The sequence below is a fragment of the Puma concolor genome, chromosome F2, assembly GCF_028749965.1.
Source record: "Puma concolor isolate L17-30 chromosome F2, mPumCon1.1.hap2, whole genome shotgun sequence".
NCBI classification, from domain to species: Eukaryota; Metazoa; Chordata; class Mammalia; order Carnivora; family Felidae; genus Puma; species Puma concolor.
Genome location: NC_141684.1, coordinates 10,107,863 through 10,127,882, shown reverse-complemented (window position 1 = coordinate 10,127,882; position 20,020 = coordinate 10,107,863). Strand labels below are relative to the sequence as shown.

The window sequence follows — 20,020 nt, the reverse complement described above, 5'->3', positions numbered from 1 at the left end:
AGGCAGATGTCTCTGTCTCTCACTCTCAACCGGTACACAAAGACTAGGAGAGCACAGTTTACGGACAAAGATTTCCTTTACGAACTTCACCAGCATTGCACGTCCCATGGGATGTTATCTTTTAAAACTAAGTTTTTAAGTTTATTTATTTTGAGAGAGACAGACAGAGAAAGAAAGAGAGCGTACGCCAGAGGGGAAAGGGCAAAGAGAGAGAGGGAGAGAGAGAGTCCCAAGCAGGCCCTGAGCTGTCGGCACAGAGCCTGACGTGGGGCTCCATCCACCAACCGCGAGATCCCGACCTGAGCTAAAACCAAGAGTCAGACGCTTAGCAGACTGAGCCACTCAGGTGTCCCTAAGAATTATTTTAACTTACTTGAAAACAATATTCAACTGTCACAGTTTATTTCCATCTTCTCAAACACAAGAGGAAATCCGACAACTCCGCGGTGATCCATGAAAGAGGACTTCACCTACTTCTGTTTGGACCTGGAACCTTCCTGATTCTTTGCAGCTCATCTCTTAACTCAGGCAAAAGACCCTACGGGCCAAGCATCCTGTGATGGGAACAGAAACCACCCAGCCAAACAAAAAGGACTGCCCTGAGCCAGCCAGACTGCATGTGACCCCAAGACACGGATCGACTTGACCTTCATTGCCTTCCTGCACGTACTCACTGACCTGTGTCCCACACTTTCTTCCTGTAAACCTGGAAGTACTTCTGGCACTTTGGAGACTGTCTTTCGAGACAGATGTTAGTCCACGGTCTTCCTGGTGTGGGCCTCATTGACACAAATTCCTTTCTGGTTTCACCTCCATTCGTCCCATGGCAAGTGGCTGAATTTGGTCTGTTTGGGACCCCTGGAACCAGGTGCCCTTGCAACCTGGCACCCATCTACAATTACAATCGCAATTTCTCCCCCAAGTGAGAACTGATATGAAACCTACTGGCTTTCCTAAGAGTCTTTGAAACAGTTGGAAAACACAATTGCTCTTCTGAAGGGCGTCACAGTTCCTTCAGCAGAGCAGACTGGAAGAGAGGCCATAATTGTTGTTACCTTCTGTTCATCTCTACCATCTCCTGCCAGGCCCTCTGATTTGTTCCGTGGTTGACTCTTTGGACTGTCTGTAGTTAGGAGTTTGGGCTTGGGGGCCCATGAACATAAGTTCAAATTCCGGGGCCATCATACCTACTCAATCTCTCCAAGCTTCACATATTAAAGCAATGGAGATACTCATCTACTCAATTTTTGTGAGGATCATGTCAGAAAATGCGTGTAAAGTTCTTAGCACGCTACTTGGCACAAATGAAGATCTTGATAAATCATACCTCCCACGATGACTTTTCTACAACGGGATTAATTAGCTACAGTTGTCATGATAACTAAGAATAGTTACCACTAATAGTTATAACTAATAACTAATAATTATGTAGTGATGATTAGCAATTGTGATTATGGGGTGCATAACTAACCACCCCAAACTTAAAATAAGTGGCCTTAACATACCTATTTTATTTAGCTCATGCTCCTCTGTGTTGACAGTTACGGCTCGTCTCAGTGGGGTGGTCTGATGTTGGTTGGTCTGGGCTAGACTCATTCTTGAATCTTTGCTGAGCTGGTGGGTTTGGCTGATTTACGGTGGCCTCATCTGGAATGGATGGAATGACTGGGGCCTCTCCTCCAAAAGGAAGCCCAGTCTTCACATTTTCTATGTCTCTGCCTGCCCAACGTTTGTCATTGTCTCATTGGCCAAAGTTGCAAGGCCCGCCCGGATTGAGTGGAGAAAGAATGTACTTCTGGGAGAAGTCAATTGCGAGAATGCATACAGCCAGGGGAAGAAATTGAGGCTGTTTTTTCCAGTCTACCACAAAAAGCCTCTTCCAAAACTCTGATTTACCTGTTTGCTTGTCTCTATGTCCTTGAGGTTCCTCTCTTCACTCCTTCCGTGTTTTCTTCTTTTTCTCCTTCAAATGTTTACTGAGCACCTAATCTGTTCAACGTAAAGGAGATACAGCAATGAATAAGATTTGATCCCAGCTGTCACAAAGGTCTTGGAAAGGACCTCACTGCCTACGGTGCCACCATATTTAAAGGAGTAATTTTTTTCTCTCTTTTAACAGCACCACTACACTCTGTGTTAAATGCTAAAGCTAGCTAGCATTTCGGTAAGTGACAATAAAAGAGAATGCTTTCCTCTAATTGTTTAAAATGATAGTGTTTCTAAGGAATGGTTTCCAGCTGTTTTGGCTGATTTAATCAAGAGCTCTTAATTATCACCAGACTTTGCTCCCTATCCATTGGCAATGTCTTTACAATGCACAGAGGACCATGATAGTCGGCTAATGGGATGATCGGGAGGTTGTGCCTCGCACGGTGTTCTAGTTGGCACAGAAAGGGTTGGTAATAACCTTCCGGATTAAAGGTTTGTCCTTTTGATTTGTTTTCATGCATGTTTGCAACTAGTTTGGGTAGCATATGAGTGCGAAATTTACTCTAGCATTCAGAGGGCAGTGATCTCAAAATGCATGAGCTTAACTGGCATCAGAAAGGGCTCAATGAGGTATATGACCCTGAATTAGAGCCTCATCTTGCTTAATTCTTTCCTAAGGCAACAGAACTCAACCTGGCTGCTTACAAACACCCAGGAGCTTTTAATCTAGGTCCAGGCCTAGGCCATGCAGCAGACTAAGTACTTTAGAATCTCAGGAGTAGGACCCAGGGATGGGGCTTATTTAAAGCTCCCCCCCCCCCCCCCCCGCCGGGTGATTCCCAAAGTTCAGTCGAGCCTGAGAACTATTGCCTTGAGGAGATCCACAGAACATTACAACACAAGGGAATATCTCTTGATTTTGAAATTGAGGAAAATTAAGTCCAGGGAGGTCATGGATTGTCAAAAGGTCAGGGAAGGGGGAAGGCAGGATTCAAACTCAGGTTTTCTAAGTCTAACGTCTGTGCTTTTTTATGCCTCAGAAGAACTGGAAAGGCCCAAGTCACTATTAAGCAATGGCAGAAATAAAATGGAACAAGATGACACAAAAAGGGCACGTCATTGATATAAACACTAAACAACAAAGGAAACGAAGCAATGAGAGCTTCACTGCATCACGATGACCTTTTGGGAATAAACTTTTGGGAGAAGCCTCCTTGTAGTTAATTCCTATAAGCTGCCAATCTGCTGGCAATTACCTTTGACCACTAAAACATGTGCTAATTAAAAGTGCATGGTCTCTGTGCCTGATTTAGAAATTGGAACAAATAGCGGACTGAACTGGAAGCAGCTATTTTGGGCAATTTGGCTAAAAGCTAATGTTCCAATGGGATGTCAGTGATGATCTTCCCAGTATCACTTTAACTGACAGTACCAGGCAGGCGTTCTTTCTGGAAGAGGAATCTAGCAGCCCATCTCTGTGTCAGCGAGCCGTGATGTGCCCGTACAAGCACTAGGCAGTGTGGGGACTGACAGAGACAGATAAAGCCCAGTTCCTACCAGCCCAAATTGGGCTTCAAAAGGGGAGCACTAGCAGAGGGGATGGAAGGGGTGTTTGCCAAAGGGGAACAGAAGGAGTGGTCCCGGAGAGGCTACCACACTTAGATCAAGTCTAAAGAAGGGGGTGGCAGAATCAGTCCTCTCAGAAAAAAGGGGCAGAAAGGTGCACAGGCAGGAGGTGAGACAGAGGATCTGCGAGGGCACGGGGGTCTGCGTGGTAACCGTGTTACCAAAAGCCCACGTGTGAACCAGAAAAACACTTATTTATTTTTTTTTTTCAACGTTTATTTATTTGTGGGACAGAGAGAGACAGAGCATGAACGGGGGAGGGGCAGAGAGAGAGGGAGACACAGAATCGGAAACAGGCTCCAGGCTCCAAGCCATCAGCCCAGAGCCCGACGCGGGGCTCGAACTCCCGGACCGCGAGATCGTGACCTGGCTGAAGTCGGACGCTTAACCGACTGCGCCACCCAGGCGCCCCCAGAAAAACACTTATGTATGTTGTATGCGATCCTATAATTATGACGCAATTATTCCTGACTTTCAGCTGTCCTTCCTCCGAATCCTTTGGCTGCTGATTTTATTCCTGGCAACAACACAAACCAAAAGACCAAGGGGATTTAAAAAAAAAAAGAAAGAAAAAAAGAACCAAACTCATTACGGGCCAGACTCTCTCAGGGCCTTCGGGATTTGCATCATTTTTGAGTAATGTAAGCAGAGATGTCTGTCCTTTGGAATCATATCCTCCTTCGGCTTACAGGGCACTGTGCCCTTTGGATCTCTTCTATCTTTCTTTGGCTCCACACCCTCCCTCGGCAGGCTTTCTCTGACTCCTGGCTTTAGCTCCTGTCTGTGGGCCAAAGCTTCCCAAATCTCCAACCTTGAGATCCCTCCACCTGCTTCAGCCTGGTATGCCCAGCTGCCTTCAGAACTATTCACTGCCTTCAGAACTAAGCAAAGATGCCACATCGAGCTTAATGTGTCAAGGAGAAACTCACATCCTCTGTTCACACCCCTCCCCAAAGCAACATTCCTTCCCAACTTGTCTACTGCTCTCCCAGTATCATTCGTTTCCTTATTCCAGCCTTGGAGTTACATAACTAACAGATGCCTCTCTTTTGGTCCCAAGCCAGTAGCCGACAAATCCCAGGGATTTTTCTGCTGCAGTAAGATTCAGCTCATTCCTTTTTCACAGCCACCACCAAGACGAGGCACCGAATGCTCCCTTCAGCGTCAGTCCTAAGGACTCCCCTCCATGGTTAATGTCATGGTGTATACTCCACAGAACCCGGCTTCTGATTATTTAATGTCACTGTTCTCACAGAGAACCTAGAATGGTTTCCTAAAGGACAAATTTCCAGCTTGCAAAGTTGTTCATTAACTAGTTCTATTTTACCTGCTTTCTCCCCCCACATTCACCGAATACATATGGACGTTGTTAAGTAGTTATTAAATTAAAATGTCCTAGCCCCCAAACGGTGTGCCAGGCAGGGGATACAGAAATACGGACTATGGTTTTAGCCGGTTTCTGAAAAGTGCCTAGTCCGGTGGTGGACTGTAAGCACTGATGGCAGTTTAATTAGGAGTCAATGGGGAAAGTGGAGAGGCAAGTTAAGATGCTGTGAAAGTCTCAGGGCAAAAACTGAGAGCAGGAAAGATGTTAGAGATGATAAAAATATGCACCAGTGTATTGAAGTGTCCTCCAAGTACTTGGTAGTTTGGCATTTACCCTTTAGCAAGAGACAGTCCACTGTATATACTCTCCTCTCACCTGCTTCTGTGACTGGCTCTTTTTTTTTATGTTTATTTATTTTTGAAAAGGAGCGAGAGAGAGAGAGAGAGAGCGAGCACAAGCAGTGGGGGGCGGGGAGGGGGGAGAGACACACACAGGGAGACAGAGGATTCGAAGCAGGCTCTGCACTGTCAGCACAGAGCTGGACGCAGGGCTCGAACTCACAAACCCTGACATCATGACCTGCTCTGAAGTCCCATGCACGACCCACTGAGCCACCCAGCTCCCCCTGCACAGTATCATTTCTTAACCTTAGAACGCTGGCACTGCTTTCAAAGAAGTTTCTCATATTTAAATACTTATTTGAAACGTGTCGTTCAGTGGATTTAGTTCAAGACCTACGAATGTGCTTTTTGACAGGTTCCCAAGTGAATGAGGCATCAAAAACTCCTGAACCTCTTTGAGAATGTGTTTTAGACCTCTGTGGCTTGCTTCTATTTCTCCATGCATACGGTGCACTGCCCACGGGGCCTAGCAAAGTCTACGTGCTGTGCCGAATGTTCTAGGCTCCAGGTGTTCGCTCAGTTTGGTGACTATTAGACACAACGATTACTGATGGCACTCAAGAGTCAAGAAAAGTGGCTCAGCCAAGTGGCGTATAATGCCTCCTGAGGCTTATAATGTCTCTGAAAGTCACCAGTAGGAGCAAGAGGAAATTACATTTTCTGTCCTCTCAAAAAAAGTGCTCAGCCATCACCCCGAACGACCTCAGTGCGTCTCAAATCATGCTTTCAGAGAATCAGAACGCCCTGCAAGTTCAACAGTTTGCTAAAAAAAAAAAAAGTCTACTCATGCCCTCGATGCAATCACGCACACCCTCACAAACATTATAAGGCGGTGCAACAAATATCGCTGACGTACCGCGGGTAAGGACTCATGCAAACGACAAAACGAAGCTCGAAGTTACTCTAGGCGACACTTTCTCTCCAAGTCCCCCACCTCCGCCCGCGCCCGGCCGCTCGGGTCCGTTCCTGGGCGGGGCTCGGCCGTAGGGGAGGGGCGGGGCCGGGGCGTCGGCGGCGTGCTGACGTCAGAGCGTGGACGCGCCCAACGCGGCGTCCGGCGCGCGGCTGGGCCGGCGGTGGCGGCTGTCGCTGGCCTCGTTGCGTGAGCCGCGGGGTCCGCGTCCGCCCCGTCCGCCCTTCGCCTTGCGCCCGGTCGGGGCCTACGCGGCCCGGCGCCGGCCCGCCATGGTGCCGTCGGCGCGCCCTGCGCGGCCCCGCTGAGCCTGGGTGCGGCGGCGAGCGCGGCTCGGGGTCACCATGCCCACCCGTGAGTGGCCGGCCGAGGGTCGGGCCGGGCGGGGGGCGTTGGGAGGCGGCGGCCCGCACAGCGCTCGCTCCCGGGTGGTCCGCTGCGGCGGCGGGGAAGCCGGGCCGGACTGGGGAGAGCCGGGAAGTGCCAGCCGCCCGGCGAGTTACTTTCGTTTCGGCTCAGCCTGCCCGCGAGGAGGCGTGAGTCCGTTGCACGGACGGGGAAACTGAGGCCCGAGCGTTAAGCATGCCCGGGGAGTAAGTGGGAGAGCCGGAGTAACCTAGACCTGTGGGACTTCGAAGTCCAGGCTCTGTCCCCAGCTCCCTACGGAGCTGGGGAGACTTTATGGAAATGCTGGAAGTCACCGCGGTCGCAGCGCCGTCGCCTGCTGACTTCCTCGGGGGGTGGGGGGGCAGGCGTCGCCTGGTGGGACGCGGGGTTCCTGGGGGGTCCGGCCCGGCCCAGAGCGCCTCCTCCAGGCTCGCGAAGTGCCAGCAGCTTGAATTTCTCCCCGTTGGTAACTCGCCGAGGTGGCTGAAGTAGGTGCTCTTTTGGGAACTTGTTCGGCTTCTGTGCCCCAAAGTGTGGCTGTTGGACCACCTGCTTCCGATTCACTTGGCTGCTGATTACAAGTGCTGTTTGGGGTTCTTCCCAAGGCACGTTGACCCCGCAGCTCGGGCCCCGGAATCTGCGTGTTTAATAAGTGGCCTAGGTGTTACTGAGGGACTCTGAAGTTTGAAAAACATTGCATGTTGGGGACATTTTGGACAGACGGGGTAGGACAATATTACTAATGACCCATTTTAAAACGACCCGGAGAATTGCATTGTGACTTGAAACCTAGTGGCCCATATGTGTCTGTGCAAACTAAGGAAATTCCCTAATTTTGCACGGGGAGGAAGCATGAAGATGATTGATTTGAAACTGTTTTCAATTAGGCCTCTTTTGAGTAAGCGTTTCATATTGTAAAATCTGTAAACACTTGAAAATACGCTTCCAGTTAGCTCACATTTTTTAGAATTCATAACTCCTAACTGTCCTTATTTTGGTAGACATTAGGGACGCTGGATTTCCAGGTCAGCCTCAAATGCATGTTTTGTTTACTGGCGGGTAAAGAGGAATGTTTTTCCGGATATTGAAAAAGGTTTATGTAATGCTGTGGCAAATCTTTAAATGATCTTGATGGAACGACTACTTTTAACTCGCCCTATTTATGTGGATAAGGTGGATTTTGTGTTCTGAACACAGTAATGTGTGTCCTTAACTCATGGTCTTGAAGTTTGTGTTCCTTAAATATGTCAACTTATGTTTTAATTGTATTCCTCTAGACTGGAGGAATATCATCATCATCATTGTTATTTCTTTTTTATTGTTTATGATTTCTGAATGTATGTTCTTGTTATCCAGGAATATTTGAGATGAGCATTGTGCTAATCTTACTTTGAGAAAGGAAAAGGGAGAGGCGGTGTAAACACCTACTCTTGAAAGTTAAGGCTTCAAGTGGAATTTATTGGTAAAATGGCAATATAAGTTATGCTGTGAAATTAAATTTTTAGTGCTAAGATTATCTAGCCTCATGGAGTGGATTCAGAAAACTTGTCTCTTTTTTTTTTTTTCCCCAAATGTTAATTTATTTTGAGAGAGAGAGTGCCTGTGTTTGCACGCACGAGTGGGGGGAAGGGCAGAGAGGGAGAGAGAGGATCCCAAGCAAAGATCCATGCAGGACTCAATCTCAGGACCAGGAGATCATGACCTGAGCCAAAACCCAGAGTTGGATGCTCAACTGATTGAGCCATTCAGGTGCCCCAGGAAACTTGTGTCTTTTAAAATATATGATTTACAATGCAGAATGAGGCAAGGATGAACCATGGCGTATTTGCATAGTTAACGATGCGGATTTTATGGCCTGATTGGAAGGCTAGTGAAATGTTTGAGTTCTCTCTCATTATCGTTGGTCGTATTTATTGTGGTACAGTTTCTGTGATTGCGTAAACACCTGGTGCCAGCTGGCAGGACTCAGGTGAAGTGGTTGAGTTCACGTTGCCTTTTGTCCCTCTTCGTGGCCAGAACCACCAGCATTGCTGGGATAGTTCAGTGGACCGTGGTACTTCTTAGAAATCCTGCGTGGAGAATAAATGTCAACATAGGCACTTTCTTTGGGGATGTTTTTAGGAAGGAATCTCTCTCCAAATCAACTGAACTTTTTAATTTATCTTTTTTAAATGTCAAATGAGTTCAGAGGCTCAGTTGCAAGCTGGACCCGTTAATCCTTTAAAGCTTTAGTGAATAAATGTATTGCTTTTCTCTCGGGGATGAACACTAGGGTCTCTCAGACTAGAACTCTGAAAATGACCCTTGCTCTCAGCCTTCGAATTATTCTCCTATTGCTGTTTGGTTGCTAATTTGGAATATTGATACTCTCAGTCATTGAAACCGGTGTTAATAAGCAGAATCTGATGGAGCGTGGTATACCCCTGAAGGCTAAGCAATTGCATTATCACGCGAATGTTAACTAGTAGCCTTGTTGGAATTATTTTGAAGAGCCGGCAACTCTTTTGCAGAAAGCAGCTACCTGGAAGGATGCCTGACAGGAAGCTGCCGGGACAGGAATAATTCTGTGGTTATGTCACTATATTCAGCCAGTCGTTTGCAGTAATCACTAAGCACAGATTTTAAGAATGTTTCACTAAATGGTCTTTTCAAAACTACAAGCCTACAATTTGATACATCATGTCTCTAAAGGCCTTTATTTCAGCTTCTCCTTTGAAGGACCGTGAAGAAACATTTTGATCTTAAAGATTGTCAGACCCTGAGTCGGAATTGGAGTGGAAGTGATGTTACAGCTTAATCCAGCCATTTTATTTTCTTTTTCGTTTCAGGAGACTGAGACCCCCACGAGCCTCAGTGACGTGGCTGAGGTCACACCTGGAACAGAGCCAGGGCTCCAGCACACATCCAGTCCCTAGAATCCTTCACCGCGAGGAGTGTAGATGAGGTTTAGTTTTGGTGTTTTAGCACCACGTTGATAGTAGTTTACCCTCCCCCCCCCCCTTTATTCCCTGCGATTACATGAAGATAAAAGTGAGTTTAGCCAAAACTTAAGTCAGGCATGTAAACTTCTAAGAAAATTTGACATTTTTGCCTTTGCTTCTGTCTTGCCACAGGACCCTGGGCAAAGAAGGCTGAGGGTTTCACCGGTGTATTCAGCGGATACTTGGTTCTGTAGGCACAGCCTTCCCGTTTTAGTAAAACTGCTTATGTGAAAGGGGTTCCCGAGCTGACAGTTGCCTCGAAACTGGTTCAGTAAAACGTGCTCTTTTATTATGTATGTAACATTATTGTGTGTTGGCTAAGGGGAACTGAAACTCGTAACCATTGTTTGCTACAAACTATACTTTCAGTAATTTGTGGTTAATGCTTTCTTTTCTCATTTAGATGTTGGCATTGATACCTGGTCACATTTGTTAAGCTGTGATAATGTGGTCACTTCATGTTTGTTTTTTTCCCCACCGATGAGGCTGATTATATTTGACTTATTTTTCAGTCTGTTATGAAAGAGGTGCAAAGTACTGATGAATTGTGAAGTGAAAGATGCATGCTGGGTGGAGAGGTTCCATTTAGAAATGCATTACCAGCAAATGACGTATTCCTGGCTTGTGAGCTCTTTGTGTTCATTGGTTCTGTGCACCTCTCCTCCCCCTTCCACCCAGCACCTGTGTGTACTGCCAGAGTCCCAACTGAAGAATTTTCTTTCTCACAGTGACCTTTGGCCTGAGACTGGTGACTACTAGATCTCATCTTTCAGTCTGTCCCCACTCATGGGGCATGGGACATCGAAGAGGGTGTAGATGGTGGGAAGTAAGGCTGGAAGAGATAGGAGCCAGAACTTGAAGGATCTTGTATGCCATGAATGAACTTGACCAAAATTGTGTTCATGCGGTCACAGTCACTGACTGTCCTCTTTATAGGCATACTGGCCATTTCCAATATACTGATTACTTTATAGAAACTTAAAACTTGCTGTTAGTAATAGAGAATTAGTTATCGAATGCTGTTGTGTGCCAGGCAGTATACTTTGTGCTTTATGAGAAATACCTTATTTCATTATTTTCTACTTTGTGGGAAGCCCTGATTGACATATTATGGAAATGGAGAGATTGAAGTCCAGGAAGAGTTAAGCAGTTTGCCTGATTACAGTAAATGGTAGAGCTGGGATTGGAACTAGGTGGGTCTGGCTTCAGAGTCCTAGCTTTTTTTCATCCTACACTGTTCTGAGCCAGGCAGGAGTTGGGTCTACCAGATACTATCAGTTTCACCATTACTTTTGCTCAGCACTGTGCTTAGTTACATAACAGGTGCTTGGTAAACGTTGAATCAGTGAATCTTAACTGGAGTCACAGAAGTTATTCTTTGGATACCAAAACCTGAACTAAACCTTTTCCCATTAAAACCATGTTATGAGAGTTCTATAATTCATGATTACGTTCTTAGCAGGCCTGCCTCTAACATTTGTCAGGCTAAGAATACAGATGGAAACTTGAAAATTGTAGTCTTAATCAGGATTTCTCAAACTTTGCTCTGTTGATGTCTTGGACTGGATAATGAATGTTTTGTTTGGGAGGTGAGGGCTGCTGTGTGCTTTGTGGGGTTTAGCAGCAACTTGGCCTTTACCCACTGGAGGCTAGTAGTAAGTCTCCCCGTTCCCCAAAGTTGTGGCAGTCAAATCTGTATCCAGACGTTGCCAAATGTCCCCTGGGGGAGTCATCATTGTCCCTGGGTTGAGAACCACTGATTTAAACATTTAAATGTTATAGATCAGGCTCTTCCTGCAGCCCAGCCTGCTTTCCTATCCAGGGTCCCTGTAGACATTGTCTTCTCAACCTGAAGGCCCAAAGGAACCTGCAGTCTGATCTAGTCGGTAGTGATCTGTAAGGTCAGGTCAGAGTCAGGGTCAGGAAAGACCCTTGACCTTGTCAGGCAACTTTGGGGAACCTAGGCAGGTTCCCCTTTGCCCATACCTTGCTTTTCCATCTCAAGATTTCCACACAGCTCTAAGTACCTTCCAGAGCTATACCATGTGGATACAGGGGTAGGTGGGGGGAGTAAGCCCAGCTTTCTGGAGAACTTATCTGCCACGGTGGGTGATCTGGAGTGAGCAACTTGAACCAGCAAGTGCATCTTTCTCTGGTTTTCTAGGCAGTGATTTCTAATATTGCCTCTCCGCTCGCTAGCCCACAAATCCCTCTAAACGAAAAAAAGTCCATTGTTTTGGGAGGCAGAGGCCCTTTTTTTCCTGAGTCCAATGAAGGTACTATGTTAGGAGAAAGCTACATATTACCCATTACATAGCTGTGCTTTGGTATGGAATGACCCAGTTGTCATTAACAGCCTTCTGTAGGCATGGGATGGATTGCAGTGGACAGATCTGATTTCATGTAGTCTGTCATATCCTCCCTTTGCATATTTATTTATTGCTGTCCACCTTCCTTTAGGTATTATTAGATAACATTCCAATTTTTACTAAAGAAGGAATCACTGTGTCGGTATTTTTATTGTACTTATGAATCAGACAGTCTTTCTGTATGAACAGCTAGTTCTGTTACAAACTCCACTTTAAACTCCTTTGGAGGAGCCCCTGTGTAGACAATGAGTACCTCCTTATCCGATAGTGTTAGTAGAAGGTTTTATTGATGTTGAAGGAAACAGGTTCCTGGCATTCTCAGAAATGGAGAAGAGGGCACAGAAAATCCCAGTATGGCTTCCCCCACTTTAAGGAGGAAAGTGTCGACCAGTAGATAAGATGTGAGCTGTTTGTCTAGGTTAGGGCTTCTTCAATATTTTTGCAAAACAAACCCTGTTGAGAATCTGATGAAAGCAGATTTTCATATAAACTTTTGCATAGTTTCAAGAGATTCAAAAGCATACTGAGATGTATCCCCTGCAAAAATGGAGGTCACCAGAGTGGCAGTTCTTCTTCGACCAAAGCTTTGTAATTCAGGTTGTAGAAGAATATCATCGTTTGCCAAATATATCATGCCGTTTTTAATTTTATTTGTTTGTTTTTGAGAGAGAGTGTGTGCGCTCGTGTGTGTAAGGACGCAGGTGGGGGAGAGAGGCAGGGAGAGAGAGAGAGACAGAGAGAATCTTAAGCAGGCTTCACGCCCAGCACAGAGTCCGACTGGGGGTGATCTCAGATCATGACCTGCGCCGAAATCAAAGAGTCTGATGCTTAACTGATTGAGCCACTCAGGTGGCTTTTTTCTTCTACTTTATTGCCCCCTATTTTACATGCTTTTTATAATTTTTTCTTACCTCTCAGCTAGCCGACTGAAACCTTTTCCTATAATGTAGATGAATATTCACAAAGGCTTTTCTAAATTCAGCATGTATAAAGAGAGTTCATTTAAGAACCGTAGGATCACCGGAGAGGGAAAAATGAAATTGAATTGAATTTTACAGCTAAAAAGAACATTTAGTGCAATCATTAAGAGGAAGGTTAAACCAAGTAGGTTAAGTGTGCCCGTCAGTTGGGTAATGGAGTGCTGCCACAACCTGGGTCATCTGAATCCTGGAGGGGTGTTCACAGCTACACACCCTTCATACTGCCTTCATATGGGATAGAAGGATGCATGATGGAAGTATTACAAAACTCTGTGGCTAAAGATGTAAAGGATTTAAAGGTAATGTTAAACATAAAAAATTCGATATTTGCAGTTTTTTTTTATAAACCAAGGAGAACACCAATTCTGTGTGGTTAAAGCATACACCTATGCTTATAAAAGTCTACGTACAAACATTGATAAAGATTTTGGGGGAAATGATTACATTTCATTAATAAGGAAATGCAAATTAAAAGCTGAAATCATTTTCGGATTGTCAGATTACCAAAGACTTTTTAATAATAACAGGCAAAGGTGGTGAGGTACAGTACAAAAGGTAGAAGTTTAAATTGGTACAGGTTTTTTTGGAAAGTAATCTGCAATATTTTATCAAGTGCTCTAATACTTCTGTTCATTGACCCAGTAATTTCACTTTTGGGAATCTATCCCTAAGAAATTACTGAAAACACTGTACCAATGTTTCTGCACTGAGATGTTTATCGCGGTAATATTTATAAGATGGTGAAAACACAGAAACTTCTGTAGCCAATAATGAGGAAGTGAAATTGAATGAGGAACATTAATGCAACCATTAAAAATGATACTTTTGAATGTGCTGAGGTTATGAATTATTTTTATTTTCTTTGTAATTTGTGTTTTTCAGATTTTCTATATAGTTAGCATATAGTCTACAATCAGAAGAAGGTGCTTAAGGCTCTTTACAGCTTTAACCTAATTTTTAAAAATTTTTTAAATTTTTTTCACAAAACTGAAATGAAACATTAAAATACTGCCCTGAACTGGCTTTTGCCTTAGTCCACGGAAATGAATTTTGATTGACTGATCAAATAGTGTTGGTTGTATATATACCTGGCTTAGGAGAACACTGCGTTTGTTGTCTGACTACAATTGCTGTCCTATGCTGGGAGATGTAAAATGCTGGGAATTACTTTGAACAGTGGTTGGTGAATAATGTTCTTAAATAGGAAGTAAAATAATGGGGCTTTTTTTTTTTTTTAATCATTGGTAATTTAGTGTGAAAGGAGGAAGAAATCTGATTTATTAAGTGGTGGTTTCAATCATGAAAACCTGAAAGGTTAAGATGAGTCATTATGTGTGGGTTCAATTTATTAGCAGTTTGCAGGGTCTTTTTGAGTGGGGGCGGGGAATGATTGTGTGTTCTAGAATGAATACAGTTTTAGGGAAGTATCGTAAAATGAACGCTGGCAATTCCTCCTATGATTAAGATGTCAAACCTGTCAAAATTCTCTCATTTGTATTTGCTGGCTTCGTGCAGTTCTTGAAATGAGCTTGTTCTTGCATATGCTCTAAAGCAAACAGGAGCTACTGTTACTTTTCCTCTTTCCATGTAGGCTGTCATATTCTTCCTTCTGTGTATTTATTTACTGCTTTTTAACTTCAGGGATTATTAGATAGCATGATTCTCTTTTTATTAAAGAAGGAGTCACTACTCAGATTTTTTTCATCGTACCTCCGAATTAAGACTTTGCTGTGTTCTAAAATTAGGCATTAAATTTTTGCTCTGCAGTCTTCAAAAAGACCTCTGTCCTCCTAAATGCTTTTTATTAATTTATTTATTTAGCTTGTTTTTATTCTTACCTGGTAGGTTATTCAGCTGTACCTTTTTCTTTTCACTAGCTGAACTCCAGGGTATTCCTGCTGCCGGAGTTTTCTGGGTAATGCTAAGTGTTCTTCACACCCCTGCTATTTAATTGACTTTCTGAACAGCTGTCTTGGCAATTTGCTACAGAGTTCTCTGTGCTGTGGATGCACTTAGCTTTAAATGGATCTCACTCCTGCTGGGCAGAGAAAATGAAGTACAAGGTGTTCAAGTCTGCCATTGTCAATTCCTGGGACTTCATAAACTTTGTGGAAGGTACTGTGTCAGGCTGAAGGACTGGCCTGGAAGTTGAAAGGAGCGGCCCATTTATGAATATGACCCAAATGGACTTAGGAACTTAGTTATAAGTATTTTTACTAGCTGTTTGACCTGATAAGTGGAAAATGATACTACCTCTCAGGGATACTTAGATGCAGTAGAACTTACGTAATTGTGCTTTAGAGGTAGAAATACCTTGTGAACGTGTTATTAGAATCAGTATGTGTGAGGGCAAGGTAGGTGCTTCTTGGATTATTACCATTTGCTGTCTCAGGTTCCAGGAGGGCTTCTGCAGACAAGAGAGCCCTCCAGGCAGATGGGTAGTGGCTGGGATTTGGGGTCTGAGCTCCTGTGGCCTTCTCTTGTTCTCATAGCTGGGCTGTACTGTGCGAATGTCAGAGGTCCACTTTCTTCTGCAGTTCACAGCCCTGATTAGAAACAGCTTACATGACTTGTCCACTCCTTGGTTCACCTTTTCTCTTGGTTCCGTCCTGGTTCTTTCCTTGGTCTTCTGAGGATGGGAGCATCTTTGGGAGGCTCTCCAGGTTTGTCTTACTGCACCAGGTGCGTGAAATGGAACAATTCAGGGGCAGGAAGAGAGTGATGTACGTTTGCTTCAGTTCAGTTCAGTTCTGTTTCTGTTACCTTTACAAAAGCTCCGTTCCCTGGCACAGATTTTCCTTGTTGGTTCCTAAGAATCCATGTTACTGATCCACATCGGAGGCTTGCACAAGGGAAGCTTGAGCTACCTTTAGAGCCAAAATTTTCAAAGTGTCTTCCATGAATGTATAATAGGGACTGTTGAGCGAGCAGGTGGGCTTCTCTACCTGACCCAGCCACAGCTGGAGTAGCTTTTTATTGTGGGATTCTGCATTCGATTTCTGTAGGGAAATAATGTTGGCTGCTTTTTAAAAATTTAAAATTTATACTCTTAGTAGAAAATGCCCTCAGACAAAAACATAAGATGTTTTAGAATTAAAAGCTTAGGAACTGAGGGGCGCCTGTGGCTCAGTCGGTTAAGCCTCCGACTTTGGCTCAGATCATGATCTCGCGATCCGTGTGTTGGAGCCTGCGTTGGGCTCTGTGCTGACAACTCTGAGCCTGGAGCCTGCTTTGGATTCTGCATCATCCTCTCTCTGCCCCGCTCCTGCTGGTGTTCTATGTTCCTCTCTCTCAAAAATGAATAAATATTTAAAAAAAAAAAAAAAAAAAAGCTTAGGAACTGAGGGGCAAAAACCAAAGCCATCGACCTGATGGCGTCTCACCTCTTTTGCTCTGATGACCTCCAGGAGTGGAACTGTCTGATTTCTCCTTGTAGTCGTTTCAGTCATACAGTCATAGGTGCTGTCAGTGTGTTATTGGAGTCACAAATGTTCTCTTCCGGTTTTCTCATTTTCCTTTGGATTTCTCTTAGGGATTCATTCATTCAGCAAATTATTTTAGTGCCTACGTTGGCAGGGCACTACTGGGTGGGGAATATAGAGATGAATAAAGCAGTCTCTAGCTTTAAGAAGTTAATAGAACCTTGTGTAGATGGCTGTAACACAAAGGACGTGGTAAGCACCCTAAAACGGTGCTGTGGAGTCTAGAGAAGAGACTGCAAGGGGAAGGTGAGTGCAAGGTGCCATCAGAAGCCTGAGGAGTGATAGGAGAAGCATGGATTTGGGGAAAGTGTTTGAGGTGAGTCATATGGGGGGAAATAACTAGCAGCCAGTTGAAGTAAGTCATTGGTACTGGGGAAAGTGAAGACTTGAAGGTGTGTGCGTGTGTGTGCGCGTATTTGGTAATTTTGTCTTTTAATCAACACATTTATTCAATCCCTACTACGAGTCAGTTTTCATAGACACTGAGGGTACAGCAGTATGCTCATACTGGGCACAATGGGCGTCATCATGGATGTCATGCCTGCTCTCATGAAGCTTAGTCTCGTGGGGAAGACAAGTCCAGAGCACATAATTACGCTGACCGGGCAGGGAGCTTTACGAGCACCTGTACCTGTTTCCTTTACCGCTGTATGTAGCTTTTTTTTTTTTAATGTTTTTTTTTTTTTAATTTTTTTTTTCAACGTTTATTTATTTTTGGGACAGAGAGAGACAGAGCATGAACGGGGGAGGGGCAGAGAGAGAGGGAGACACAGAATTGGAAACAGGCTCCAGGCTCCGAGCCATCAGCCCAGAGCCCGACGCGGGGCTCGAACTCACGGACCGCGAGATCGTGACCTGGCTGAAGTCGGACGCTTAACCGACTGCGCCACCCAGGCGCCCCTGTATGTAGCTTTTGATGTAGTGCTTGGCCCGTGATACACATTCTGTGTATATTTGTAGAGTAACTCAAATTACTAAGAGAAACACAGATTGCTATGGAAACACATAAGCAAGGTTGGAGGGAGAACAGTTAGAGGTTATTAAAGTACAGTAGCCTGAGCGATGGGCTTTGAACTTGGATGATGGTAGTGAGGCAGATTGCAGTGGACCAGTCTGTATACTGCTGGGGAAGTACAGTTGATAGAATTAATTGGATGAGGGGTTGAGGGAGAAGGAGGAGTCAGAATTCCTCCAGAGTTTCATGCTTGATCACTGGGGTGAACGGCTCTGGTTCATGCTTGATCACTGGGGTGAACTGAAAGTCATATAGGGACTTTCTGGAGAAAGAGCAATTGGGGAAATTAGGATGGAACCTGAGTCCATTTTAGGCTGTGATAAGTGTGTGATGCCTGAGAGGACATTCAGAGCGCATTTGTAGTGGGTGAGATTACTGAAGGATAGGCTGTAAAGAGAGTAAAGAGGCTCAGGGCAGATCCTTGAGGAATGTGTCCACTTAAGGCTTAAATAGGCAGAGGGACCAAAGAGGGAGCAGGTGGCGCATAAATCAAGTACCGCTGTGACCAGTGCATGACAAGAGCTGTGTCAGACTCAGATGAAGGTCCATTTATTTATAGTAGCATCTGAAACATTCCAATTTAGCAAGAAAAGGGGGGAAAAGTGTCTTACTGTTTGATCTGATGCTACGACAATTTGTGAAGTGCTAGGAAAGAAATCTTAATTTAAAGCTTAGGGATCGAAAGACGATTGTGTATCGAAACCATGGTATGTACCGTCCTGTCCTTAACTCCTTAACTGTCTTGTCACTGCTTTCTGGCTGGGGGAAGCGATCGTCATTCTAGGTTGAGAGGACGTGAACTGTTCTATGATTCCTGCATAAACATGCTTAATTGTACAGTTTGCAAGGAGAAATGAAGGCAGCTCCACATATGTGATAGAAAAATTTTCATGTAGAACTGAATTGTTAGTAACTTGTCTCTTGTTGTCTTTTTTGGAGTCTCATTATTACGTGTGTGCGTGAAAGAACTGAATGCTTTGCTGGCGGCAGGTCCGGTGCTCACGTAGACTTGCCGATGAACTGCTTTCTCTCTCAGACGTGAGAGGTATCTGCACTTGAACTGTCCCCTGAGAGCCTCCACTAGCTCTTTTAAGTTCTCCACACGATTTTCTCCCCTTACACAGCTAATGCTGCTTTTTTTTCCCCTCCGTCCATTGTTTTCTGTGTATTTGCTGACTGTAACTCAGTAAGCAGCCTCCATTCTTCTTTTATAGAGCGAGCGTGAGGGAGGGAGAGGGCAGAGGGAGAAAAAGAAAGAGAATCCTGAGCATCTCCACGCTCCGCGTGGATCCCGACGCGGGGCTCCACTCCACAACCTTGAGATCATGAGCAGAAATCAGGAGTTGGATGGATGCTCACCCCGACTGAGCCACCCAGCACGCCTTACAGCCTGTTTTTTATTTCAGCAGCATAGGAATATTGCTGCTCTTTTTGTTGCCTTGATAGGGTACAGCAGCATGCTGGTTAAGGGCTGAACAGCTTTCAAGAATTTTAATTCTTGTATAGTTAGCATACAGTGTGGTACTCGGTTTCAGGTGTGCAGGAGAGTGATTCAGCAAATCCGTACGTCACCCAGTGCTCATCAGGACAAGTGCACTACCTAGTCCCCATCACCTATTTCTTCCGCCCCCTACCCACCTCCCCTCTGACCAGCATCTTGTTCTCTTTGCTTAGGAATCTGTTTCTTGGTTTGTCCCTCTCTCTTTTTTCCCTTTGCTCATTTGTTTTGTTTCTTAAATTCCACATATGAATGAAATCATACGGTATTTGTGTTTCTCTGACTTATTTCGCTTAGCATAATTCTCTCTGGCTCCAGCCATGTCATGGCAAATGGCAAGATACTCTTTTTTATGGATAAATAATACTCCATGGTGTGTGTGTGTGTGTGTGTGTGTGTGTGTGTGTGTGTGTGTGTACACTCATACGTACATACTACATCTTCTTTATCCAGTCATCTATCCCTGGACACTTGGGCTGCTTCCATAATTTGGCTCTTATAAATCATGCTGCTATAAACATAGGGGTACAATTTTAAAGGGCTGAACAATTTTAAAAGCTCTGTATCCAGTGGTTCTGAGGACTAGGAAGGGATGAATATAATTAAGTGTGGTTTGGCTGCTGAGCTTTTGTTGGAATGGCAGTTGATTCCACCATCCTTAATTTTTTTTAACCTAAAATTGCATTGTATTTCAGCCTTGCTAAACAATTTGAGTATTTCCATAAAAGACAATTTTCCATTGATTCTTTAAAATTCTCCAGTATAAGTATAATTAAATGTAAATAAATATATAAATATAATTTATATATATACAGATTTACAGGTTCTTGGTGTATAACATCACAGAAAGTTGCTGGTATTTTTTCTTCCATGCATTAGTAATAATGTTTTAAAAAAAAAATTTTTTTTTTGGGGGGGTGCCTGGGTGGCTCCGTCGGTTAAGCCTCCAGCTTTAGCTCAGGTCATGATCTTGCAGTTTGTGGATTCGAGCCCTGCATCAGGCTCTGCTGACAGCTCAGAGCCTGCAGCCTGCTTCAGATTCTGTCTTCCTCTCTCTCTGCCCCTCCCTTGTGTGCACACACACATTCTCTCTCAAAAATAAATAAACATTA

General features: G+C 44.5%; 1 protein-coding gene and 1 long non-coding RNA gene across 7 annotated transcripts in view; one reads left to right on the top strand and one right to left on the bottom strand.

Moving 5' to 3' along the window:
* The window catches only part of LOC147571826 (uncharacterized), a 114,444-nt gene extending 108,185 nt beyond the window's left edge, over window positions 1-6,259 (bottom strand). For 4 of the 5 annotated variants that reach the window (XR_015247071.1, XR_015247070.1, XR_015247068.1 and 1 more), the window contains exons 1-3: window positions 6,140-6,259; window positions 1,897-1,989; window positions 1,506-1,647 (exon numbers count right to left, since the gene is read on the bottom strand). This is a non-coding gene — a long non-coding RNA (uncharacterized LOC147571826). The remainder of the gene's footprint in view (window positions 1-1,505; window positions 1,648-1,896; window positions 1,990-6,139) is intronic. The other variant, XR_015247069.1, reaches the window with a different exon arrangement.
* Window positions 6,260-6,314: 55 nt separating this feature from the next.
* EFR3A (EFR3 homolog A) overlaps window positions 6,315-20,020 on the top strand; it is a 104,429-nt gene continuing 90,723 nt past the window's right edge. For both annotated transcript variants that reach the window (XM_086696070.1, XM_086696071.1), the window contains exon 1: window positions 6,315-6,550. In XM_086696070.1, the coding sequence (XP_086552196.1) occupies window positions 6,541-6,550 (10 nt within the window). In that variant the 5' untranslated portion in view covers window positions 6,315-6,540. The remainder of the gene's footprint in view (window positions 6,551-20,020) is intronic.